At 37.6% G+C, this 12,125-nt stretch overlaps 1 protein-coding gene across 1 annotated transcript; it reads right to left on the reverse strand.

Annotated features, from left to right (window-relative positions):
* Positions 1-723: 723 nt before the first annotated feature.
* Positions 724-2,133, reverse strand: LOC103012460 (ras-related protein Rab-2A). The gene has a single exon (XM_057526720.1). The coding sequence runs from the start codon at positions 1,901-1,903 to the stop codon at positions 1,265-1,267; it is 639 nt and encodes a 212-aa protein (XP_057382703.1). The 5' UTR covers positions 1,904-2,133; the 3' UTR covers positions 724-1,264.
* Positions 2,134-12,125: the final 9,992 nt, after the last annotated feature.

The raw sequence follows: 12,125 nt of genomic DNA on the forward strand, positions 1-12,125 counted from the left end.
ACTTAAATCCCCACAGCATCTTCTCATTGTCTTACACAGTCTGCTTCCGGTTCATCTCTCCACCTCATCCCTGCGGTTCCCTTCTTGCCCTCTCTTCCTCCAGCCACACTGATTTTTCTTTTAGTTTCTCAAACACACTTGCTCCCCCTTACCTCATGCTTTTGTCCATACTGTGGAATTTGCTAGAAATTACTTTCCTCTCCTCTTTGCCCTGCTGTTTTCTCCTCATTCTTTAAAGTTCAGATCAAATGTAAATTTTTCTTTTTTTTTTTTTTAAGGTTGAAAAACTGTCCTGCGTGAAAAATATATTTAGAAATCATGTGAATAAAAGAAAAAGAAAACATTATTGTGTTCAAGGAAAGATTAAAGTTCTCATAATGTGCCGTCTAAATGTGGACACTCATTCCTCCTGGAGCTGCTCAGGCAGAGGGAGTTCTTTCTTCCGCCCACCTCACTCATTAGACTGTGTTTTTACCCAACAGTATACATTAAGGCAAACAAATCCTTTTCTGAAGAGGTCTTAAAGAAACTGTGGACAAACAGCAAACTTTTGGCATTAAAACAGGTTAACACATACATAGCCTTTAGAATGTACATTAAGCATATTTCTCTCGGACTAGTGACAAGAAAAAGATGAACATGCTTGATAACAATGTCAAAAAGTTTAAAATTCAGTGTCCAAGCAATTCCTAACGATGCTTCTGTAGCTTTAAGCTCTAAACAGTACAGAATTTATGCAAATGCATTAAAGAATTCAAGCTTGGCAAATTACACCCAAGCAGGTTATTAAACTATATATACAGAAAGTAAATGATAAATACAGAATTAAAAGAGTCCTTTGGTTTTCCTTATAGCCTTGAAAATTGACAAACTTTTGAGGACAGTTCTATAATATTAAACATTAGGTAACCACAGGTGTGGGGAAACCTAACTACACAAACCGATTTAAAATACTCAAGATGACTTTGTAGTGTTCAATACAATTCAGTTCGTAGGTAAGGGCACAAGACAACATTTAACAAAAATAGTCACATCAATTGACCTAGAAATCAAATGCAAATAGATATGAATACAATCTCCAAAATCTGTGTTTTTAAGTGAACATTAACCATTTATTCAAAGTTATACAAGAATCTGAAGGAATAAAGTCTTCTTCTGTGACATAAAGTCATTTGGAAGAGTTTCATGTCTCAGCTGAGCAGGAGGAGAGGGTGAAAGAGTAGGTGAGGAGCCCCTTCTGGGCAGCGAGACAGTAAAAGCATACTCAACAGCAGCACCCACGGGCCTGCTGTCCTCCCTGATTGCCTGCGTGCGTGGCGTTAGTAGCAGCATGCTGAGGGCCAATTTTAATGCCATTTGCCTCATTATTAATGTCAAAGACTCCTTCTTGGATTTTTTCATAAATTTCTTTTGCTGTATTAATAAATGCCTCTTCTACATTAGAAACAGTCTTAGCCGAAGTTTCCATGAAGATAAGTCCATGTTCTCGTGCAAAAGCTTCACCTTCTTCTCTTTTTACTTCTCTTCTAGATTCTAAATCACTTTTATTTCCAATAAGCATAATGACCATGTTGGAATTGGAATGCTGGCGGGCATCTTCTAACCAGGTTGTAAAGTGGTTGAATGCGTCTCTTCTTGTAATATCATACACTAGTAAAGCTCCTGCTGCACCTCTGTAATATGACCTTGTGATGGAACGAAAGGACTCTTGCCCTGCTGTATCCCAAATCTGAAGTTTTATCTGTTTCCCATCAATGGTTATCATTCGAGCACCGAACTCTACACCAATAGTAAGGTCATGTACTGGCTGAAACCTCTTGTCTGTAAACTGTAGCAATAAGCATGATTTACCAACACCTGTGTCGCCGATGATAATGTACTTGAAGAGATAGGCGTCCGCCATGGCCGCGGCCGCTCGGTGCCCGGGCGCACGGCTCCTCCTCCTGCTCGGGCTCCTCCTCCTCCTCCTCCGCGCCCCTCACCCCGGCGCCGCTCGGCCTCGAAACGCCAGGCTCCGCCCGCCGCAGCCGCCGCCGACGTCGTCAGCCGCCGGGAGTGAGGGGCCGAGAGGAAGCGGGACAGGCCGACACCGTCTGAGCCAAGAAAGACAGCGCCCAGCGGAGCCCGGCTGAACAACAAATGTTAATTTTTCAAAAGAAAATTCTCCTGCCTTAATGAGGTTAGTTCTAAAATTATTAACTCCCGTAGAAACCACAGTATCTCCTTCATAGGCGTTTTCACTATTTAAGTATATATTTTGTTGTGTGTGCTCTAAAATGTTTGTCTCCTCTGCTAGAATGTAAGCCCCATAATGGCGGGAACCATTCCTGTCCTATACACCAGGAACCACCAGTCTTCAGCAAACCACTTCAAACATAGTAGATGCCCCATAAATGTTTGTTGAAGAAATGAATGTACCCTTGGTATCTAGCAAGACACCTGGAACATAGTAAACACTCAATAAATCATTACTGAGTAGAATTATTTATGCTTTTTCATATCTCTTCTCAATACTATATATTATATTTTAAAAATTCAAACCAACCTAATTAAAGGTAAAGCATCACAATTTGATTTTCACTACTTTAATAATAGTGAGCTCTGTTTTCCTGTTTGTTGTTTCACGTTTATAATTACATTTATTTTCTTTGGTGAATTCCTTATTCTTGTTGTTGACCCATCTTTCTGTTAGGATAAAGAACAATGTCTCTTCTCCAGCATAGATGAAAATGTGAAGGCTGTTCTAGCCTGTAGCTTAGGCTACGGTGTTTCTGCTGCCCCACTCCCACAGCAACTCAGGGAAGAAAAATACCCTCCCATTCCTACCACTATTATAAAAATTACAAACTCTGCTTCTAAAAGTGCTTGAATGGCTTTCCAAAAACCAGTTTTTTACATTTTACTCTCTTGTCTTCATAGGACTCAGAAACAAGTCCTTTCCATGTCTTTGTCGTAACAATTTTTAATATCTGAAATGATGCTAGTTATTTATTTGTTTGCTTGTTTATTATTTGTTATTCTCTCCTTACCAACCCCAATAAGAAGGAATTGTTTTGAAAACAGGGACTCTATATTCCTTGTTCATTGATGTCTTCATTGGCAAAAATAACAGTACCTGGAACGTAGTAGGTGCTTGATAATTATCCATTGAGTAACTGAGTGGCTGGCCTGTCTAAAGAACATTCCAAGTTACAGGCATCATGATGGTGAAAAAAATCATCTGTCTCTCCCAATATTGAGAGTTTATCCAAATCTGTGCTCCTTGGTCATCACTTTCTTCGGGAAGAGTTTTCCCCTGGATGGTTCTTAGTTTTTTAGGCAAACAGAACCCATCCAGGTACCAGACCCAGGCAAGCATAGGTCTACTATGGTCCTGGGAGACGTTAAAGCAGAGTGGGGATGGCTGTGCCCCCAGGGGGTGACCTGGGGCTTTCAGGCTCTGGATCAACCCCAGAGTTAAAGTAGCTCCACTGCATGCCAGCTGAATAACCTCGGGCAGTTTAGTTAACCTCCTGCTGCCTGGTTTTTCTCAACTGCCTAACTAACTTTACTCAGGTGAACTAACAAGAGTGCCTGCCTCATGTAATTAGTGTGAGGATTAATAGTAATATATGTAAAGCACTTAGAGCAGTGCCTGACACATAGTAAGTGCTTGATAGATGTTATTATATTAGTCTGAGCTCTTAGCTAGAGTTATGTATCTGTTTCCCTCTCTTGAGGTTAACAAGGAATCTGCATATATAAAGGTGGTGGCCAAGGTAGAGAGGTTTTGTTTGCAAATTACTGCCCAGGAATTATTATTTTCTAAAGCCCTTTTATGTAAAATGCCAGACAGTTTTAATTTTGATTTTTTTTCTACAAGCGTCTGTGTTGGGAATAGGTATTATCCTATTTCATAGAAAAGTCTGAGGAATAGAAAGGTTCAATGATTTGCCCAAGGACATAACAAATGAATGGTGACTGAGATAGAAATTATATTACTTCTAGTCCACTGCCCCAGACAAGGCTCATTCTATTTAGATGTTATGTTCATACTTAATATTACAGAGCCAAACGACCTGGACTCATCTCACATTGCCTGTGTCATAGCAGTATGCAGATGGTGAACATAAAAGGAAGGTTATAAGTCAAATGTTGTATCATGGACAGAAAGACTATAAAATTGAAACACGATCCTTTCTATTATTCCACTTCTATTTGAAGTCAATTCTTTCTCTGTACTCACATGAAAATACTACTCATTCACTTTGTAGAGAAAGTATATCCTAGTTTGAAATTATTTCTGTCAATTGCAAAATAAAGTTATCAACTATATAAAATAAAATAAGATCACCTTGGCAACTTCAGAAATAATAAAGTATGCTATCATAAGGGGTAAATTTTTACACTAGCAGCAATTTATAATAAAACATTAAATTTATATTTATTGCATGAAAAATAAATTGGATCACATGTGTACCCACTACTTTATAGCCACATACTATACTAGAGGAGAAAGCTGTAATACAGAATGGAAATACACAAATAGGGAAATATTTCCTAGAGCTGTTTTAGTGACTGAGACCACGGTGAGCTTCTTTTGTTAAAATTGCATATTGGTATTTCATGAACTGAAACCTGGAGTAGAGGCTTAGAGAAGAAGATGGCTCTGTGGGTTTTATCCAGTGCTGTGGAGTAGAATTCATCAGCCTGGGGGTGGGGAAGAGGAGCAGACCAGAGCACCTGGCTATGGAATCAAGGCAGGGTAGCTGGAAACAGATGTGAGAAGTGGCAAAGGTGATACAGTGGGAAGGACAATGATTGAAACATCACAGACAGCAGTGAGGTCCGATAGATGAACAAAGCAGATAGCAGTGTGGGTGTGACACTGCTGACCCGGAGGAAGAGAACAACCTCGTCGTCAGCACCACTCCTGAGAGGTCCACGAAGGCAGCTCAGGGTTGCCAGGTGGCAGTTGTGCAAGCAGGGACCAGAGTGAAGCAGCACTTGTGCTGAAGCTGGGGTCCCAACAGTGGGAGTTAGAGAGCGCAGCCAACGGCCTCAAGGGTGGGTAGATGCATTTGAGACATACTCTTCGGGTCTCTCGCTATTCTGGACGAGGAAGGAATTACTGAAAGGGAAAAACATCAAACAGAAAGAAAAATCAGGTCCCACTTGTAACATAAGATATCCCAGGCTAGTAAAGCTGTGGACCATTTCAGCTCACATAATGATTTTTTGAGGTAAAACACACACTGCTTCTGTTAATGAAAAGAATACCACCGTGTTTTGCAACATAGTGAACACCTGTTCTATGTCAAGCACTTCTAATCTCATATAACTCTTACAAAGACCCTGCTAGGAGACGTTGTTAGTCTCATGGTAGAGTTGAGGAAGCTGAGTTTCAAAAGTGTTATATTAATCCCCCAAGGTCACCCACTGGAAGCATCAAGATTCCATCAGGCCTCATGAGTTTTCCACCTGGCTCTCCTATCTTTGCCACTTAGGAGACTTAGTGTCTTAGGAGCTTAAAATCTAGGTGCGGTCATTAAAGCAATACAACCAATTTGAAAAGGTATCATTTTCTGGAATATGGACTGTTAATTTGTCTTACTTGTCTTAAATATTTTTTTACTAATTGTGTAAGCACTTCTTTGCTTGTATCCGCTTTCCCCCTCAGGGCTGGAAATTGCTTAGCAAATTCCTTTTACTACATAGGAGGGTGCTGACAGTTAAGGAATTTTGTATATCAAGTGAAATAAGACCAAATATACACTGACAAACACAAAAGAGACTTGTTTGTTCAGGTAATGGAATAGTCACTGGGTAGGTCTGGAGCTTCAGGAATGGATTGATTCAGAGACTTTAGTCATGTCACCTGAGCCCCGGCTCTTCCTTTCTGCACATCTCCCAGCTCTCTTCCTTTGTGCACCTGAGAGTGTCCTACTCTTACGGTAGCAAAATAGATGGAGTAGTTCCAGGCCTTAGATTCTTTATACCCAGAAGACGTTAGAGTTTTTTTGACCCTTCACCCCCAGCAAGGTATGAGACTCACTGTGATTGGAGAGGCAAAAGTTATCAGAGAGTCGAATGTGGTTTGCTGGTTGGCTTGGGATTGGGCAACGTGAACCATTCCCAAGGCTGGAGTGAGACTGTACTTGGCCATGAGCACTGAGAGTGGAGGAGTATGGGGTTCCCTTAGATGGAAACTAGGTTTATTTACTAGGATGGTGAACACTGGATACTGGGTAGCAAAACATCAAACATCCTTCTATAGGGGGTAAGTCACAAGAAAGACAGAGTACAAATCTGAACTGAAAAGTCAGTACCAGGCATTTAACTTGGGATTTTTGTGTGGACACTGGAGGCTACCTCTAATGTTGTTATAAAGAGGTCGATGGGTCCTAAAAGATATCGACAGCATGATGTCCTTTTTCTAAAGATAAAAAACTAATAAATACATATATAGAATATTTTCAGGAAAATTTTTTAGTTTTGCATTTTACATTTGGTTGCACTTCATTTGAGTTTTAGTAAAAAATGTAAGCTCTGTGTCTATGTTGGTTTATTTGCATGTGAAAGTTCAACTGTTCCAGCACCATTAGTTGAAGAGAATATCTTTGCTCAATCATACTGCCTTTGCACCTTTGTCAAGAATCATTGACTATATTTAGGTGGGCCTATTTCTGGGCTCTCTATTCTATTCAGTTGATCTATTTGTCTATTCCTTTCACCAGTACCACACCGTCTTGATTACTGTAACTTTATAGTAAGTCTTAAAGTCAAGTTGTGTCAGTCCTCCAACTTTGTTGTTCTCCAATATTGTGGTGCCTACTCTGGGTCCTTTGCTCTCCATATAAACTTCAGAATCAGTTTCTCAATACTGGCTGGAATTTTGATTGAGATTGCATTGAATGTGTAGATTAAGTTCGGAAGAACTCTTCTCTTGATAATACTGAATCTTCCTATCCATGAACATGGACTTTCTCTTCATTTATTTAGTTCTTCTTTGATTTTGTTTATAAGAGTTTGGTAGTTTTCCTCATACAGATCTTGTACGTTTTTGTTAGATTTACATTAGTGATAATACTAATTTAAATGGTACTGTGTTTTTAATTTCAAATCCCAATTGTTCATTGCTGTATTTAGAAAGCAACTGACTTTTGTATATTAAACTTGTGTCTTGCAACCTTGCTATAATCCTTACTAGCTCCAGGAGTATTTTTATCAACTCTTTCAGATTTTCTATATAGACAATCATGTCATCTATGAACAAAGATGGTTTTGTTTCTTCCTTCCCAATCTGTGTACCTTTTAATTTCCTTTTATTGTCTTATTGCATTAGCTAGAGCTTCCAGTATGATGTTGAAAAAAAGTGGTAAGAGGGGACATTTTTGCCTTGTATCTGAACTTAGTGGGAGAACTTCGAGTTTCTCACTATTAAGTATGACATCAGCTGTAGGATTTTTGTGGTTATACTTTATCAAATTGAGGCAGTTCCCCTCTATTTCTAGTTTACTGAAAGTTTTTACCATGAATTGGTGTTGGATTTTGTCAAATGTTTTTTCTGCATCTATTGATATGGTTATGTGATTTTTCTTTTTTAGCCTATTGATGTGTTGGATTGCATTAACTGATTTTCGAATGTTTCATACCTAGGGTAAGTCCCACTTAGTCATAGTATGTAATTCTTTTTCTATATTGTTGGGTCTGCCTTGCTAATATTTTGTTGAGGATTTTTGCCTCTGTTTTCATGAGAGATATTGGTCTGTAATATTTTCTTGTCATGTCTTTGTCTGGTTTTGATATTAGGGTAATGCTGCCCTCATAGAATAAGCTAGGAAGTATTCTGTCTCTGAAAGATTGTAGAGGATTTGGATAATTTCTGAAATATTGTAGAGAATTGGGATAATTTCTTCCTTAAATGTTTGGTAGACTTTACCATCTAAGCCTGGTGCTTTCTTTTTTGGAATATTATTCATTATTGATTTAATTTATTTAATAGACATATGCCTATTCAGATAGTCTATTTCTTTTCATGTGAGTTTTGGCAAATTGTATTTTTCCAGGACTTGGTCAATTACATCTGTGTTATCAAATTTGTGAACATAGAGTTGTTCACAATATTCCTTCATTATGTTTTTATTGTCCATAGGATCTTTAGTGATGTCCCTTATTTCATTTCTGATGTTAGTAATTTGTATCTTCTCCCTTTTTTTCTTAGCCTGGCAAGAAGCTTATCCATTTTATTGACCTTTTCCAAGAAACAGCTTTTAGTTTAACTGATTTTCTCTACCGATTTCCTGTTTTCAATTTAATTGATTCCTGCTCTAATTCTTATGATTTCTATTCTTCTGCTTACTTTGGATTTAATTTGGTCTTCTTTCTTTAGTTTCCTAGTGTGAAACTTAGTTGCTTTTTTGTGTGTGTGTGATCTTTCTTCTTTTCTAATATATGCACTTAATTCTATAAATTTCCCTCCAGCACTTTGCTGCATCCACAAATTTTGATAAGTTGTCTTAATTTTCCTTTTAGTTCAAAATATTTTAAAATTTCTCTAGAGATTTCTTCTTTGACCTGTGTGTTGGTTAATCTCATCACTCCACAGGTAGTGTGAATACCTTATAATAATAAAGTAATCGTAAATCTTCCCTCCCATTCTTTGTATCATTGCTGTCATTCACTTCACTTACATACAAGCATAAATAAATACATAAATAAATAATGTATAATAAGCATACATAATCAAATACACCGCTGCTATTATTTTGAACAAACTGTTACTTGTAATTAAGAAAAACTAAAAGTTTTTATTTTACCTTCACTTAATCCTTCTTTGATGTTCTTCTTTTCTTTATGTAATAGATCTGAATTTCTGGTGTATGCTATTTTCCTTCCCTCTAAAGAACTTCTTTTAATATTTCTTTCAAGACAGGTGTACTGGCATCAAGTTCCCTCAATCTTTGTTTGAGATAATGTTTATTTCTCCTTCACTTTTGAAGGATAATTTCATGGGGTACAGAATTCTAGGTTGGTGGGATTTTTCTCTCAGTACTTTATATATTTTACTCTACTCTCTTCTTGCTTGCATGGTTTCTGAGGAGAAGTTGATGAATTTTTACCTTTGTTCCTCTGTGGGTAAGGATTTTTTGTCCCAGCTTCTTTCAGGATTCTTTCTTCATCTTTATTTTTCTGTAATTTGAAAATGATATACCTGGGTATAGTTTTTCTGGCAATTATCCTACTTGGTGTTCTCTGAGATTCCTGGATCTTGGTGTCTGACATTAATTTGGAGGGAATTCTTAGTCATTATTGTTTTGAATATTTCTTCTGTTCTCTATTTCTTCTTTTTCCAATATTCCCATTATGCCTGTGTCACACCTTTTGAGCTATCCCACAGTACTTGGATATTCTGTTCTTTTGGTTTTTAAATTTTTTTTTTAGTCTTTGTTCTTTTTGCTTTTCGGTTTTGGAGGTTTCTCTTGAGATATCCTTAAGCTCAGAGATTCTTTCCTTAGCTGTGTCCAGTCTACTAGTAATCCTATCAAAAGCATTTTTTATTTATGCTGAGGTGTTTTTGATCTCTAGCATTTCTTTTTAGTTTCTTCTTAGGACTTCCGTCTTTCTTCTTATTCTGCCCATCTGTTCTTGCATGCTGCCTACTTTATCCGTTAGAGTCCTTAGCATATTAATCATACCGTTTTAAATTACTGGTCTGATAATTCCAACATCCTTGCCATGTCTGGTTTTGATGCTTGCTCTGTCTTTTCAAATTGTGATTTCTGCCTTTTGGTATGCTGTGAAAATATCCCAGCAGGTTAGGCTCTGCTTAACTAGTTTCCTCTGAGGGCCTTGTTTAGAAGAACAGAGTGCTCTGCTATATTTCAAAATGATTCCTCCCCACTCCCCCTCCCCCCCTCCACCTCTGCTGGAAGCACTAGGGCAATTTTTCTCAGATATTTACTATAAGAACCTGGCCAAAATCCTGGAGGTAAATTTCACAAAATTGTGGGACCCTCCCTATGACTGGGTCTCCCTCTGGTTGTTGACTCTCAGAGTTGTCTGCACTGAGCCTCCCATAATGTGTCAATTATAGTTCAGATTTTCCTACCCTGGCACTGGTTTCTGCAGCAGGCAGTTAACAGTTGTCAGTCTCTGTTCTGTTATTCTCTATATTTACCTGTAGGTCTTCCAGTCTTGGGGGTAGTGGTTTGCTCTGTGTCCTCCCTTCTTTTATGTATTGCAGAAGTGTTGCTGACATTTCAGTTTGTTCAGCTTTTTACTTGTTGATAGGATGTTGTGGCAGCTTCCAAGCTCCTTACATGCAGAACCAGAAACTGGAAGTGTTGTTGTATTACTTTTTCATTGCTGCTGTAACAAATTACAAAAAAACCTAATGACCTAAAGCAACACAGGTTTATTATTTTACGGTTCTGGAGGTCAGAAGTCTGAACGGGGGCTCACTGCGCAAAAATCAAGGTGTCAGCAGAGCTGTGTTCCTTCTGGAGGTTCTAGGGACAATCCATTTTCTTTTCCAGCTTCTAGAGGCCACCTGCATTCCTTCTCTTACAGCCCTTTTCTCCATCTTCAAAGCCAGCAATGGCTGGTTAAGTCTTTCTCACATCACATCACTACATTAAGTCTTCCATCCACCTCTACTACTTTTAAGGACCCTGTGATTTCATTGAGCCTGCCCAGATAATCCTGGATAATCTCCCTATTTTTCAGTCAGCTCACTAGCAATCTCAATTCTGTCTGTCGTATTAATTCGCCCTTGCCATATAACAGAATACATTCACAGGTTCTGGGAATTAGGGGATGGGCATCTTTGGAAGGCTATATCCTGCCTACCACAGCAATCACATAACTTGTGACTTTGAAGACAGCTTTTCAGAGGACCAGTGATGCTTATATAATTAGCTACTTACAACGGTAGAGATCATACTATGTCTTCTGTTGTCTATTAATATCGACATAAAGATATTCTATTTTAATTGTTTAGCTTTCTGCTATGAGTCATATGAATCTTAATTTACAAAACTGAATCCATATTTGTGTTTTAATTCATCCAGTATGGTAGCTTCTTAATTTTATTAAGGTCTCCAAAATAAGTCAAAATAGTAAATACATTGGTGGTTTTAATGATATTCACTCCCTTGGTCACATCTGTCACATTGGTCCAGTTTGTCAGATGAGCAACTTCTGTATGTGGACGTTTCACTGCTATATGTTCAGATCAAAAGCAAATATAGAAAAGATTGCTAATACAAAACCAGTATAAAATTTAACTGGCATTCAAGTAAAGTAAGTAAATAGCAAAATATTTTTTGTAGTTTTTATTTAAATTTTTATTGCTTGATTAAATTTGATTATATTTATACTCAACAACATTTTGGGGAAAATAACTGTTAGAAATTACATTCTCTTTATACATGATTGGGATATTTCTAAACATTCACCAGTTATTCCTAGAGGCAAAATCAAGTACAAATACCATTTTAAATTATACAGTTTAAACACTCAAAAATTATTAGCTTTTGCAATTTTCTATCCTGGACATTATTTTTTTTTCTTTCATAGCTTACCTATGTTCTCAAATAGTGGTTGCCACTGGCTTAATTTTTTAATTTAATTTAATTTTACTGAAATTATCAATACATTTTATAATTTGCAATGACCTATGTTTAACAAGTAACAAAATATATAGGCATAGCAATTTTTGTCTCAGCAGCTACCAGATGACTGATCCCAACTGCCACCAGCTGTTACAAATACAAGTCATAGGAGGGTAGCAGTGACCTTTTGGAGCCCCTTCTTGTGTTAATCTCCAGGAATCCACATTATATATGTATTTTTTTTAATACATCTTTATTGAAGTATAATTGCCTTACAATGGTGTGTTAGCTTCTGCTTTATAACAAAGTGAATCAGTTATTATATGTATGTTTTTATGTTGGAGCTGCAAGATCTCAAAAAGCTTTAGAGAAAGCATCTTCAGAACCAAATAGGAGTGTACTTTATTTTAATTGTCTTCCATTTGAAAACCAAATCCAGAACAGAATATTGCAGGACCTGAATGTTTACATAACACAGTCCCTATTTCTCTCATGCTCCATTATTTATGTACTGTATTCTGCCATCACTGG

The sequence above is a fragment of the Balaenoptera acutorostrata genome, chromosome 13, assembly GCF_949987535.1.
Source record: "Balaenoptera acutorostrata chromosome 13, mBalAcu1.1, whole genome shotgun sequence".
NCBI lineage: Eukaryota > Metazoa > Chordata > Mammalia > Artiodactyla > Balaenopteridae > Balaenoptera > Balaenoptera acutorostrata.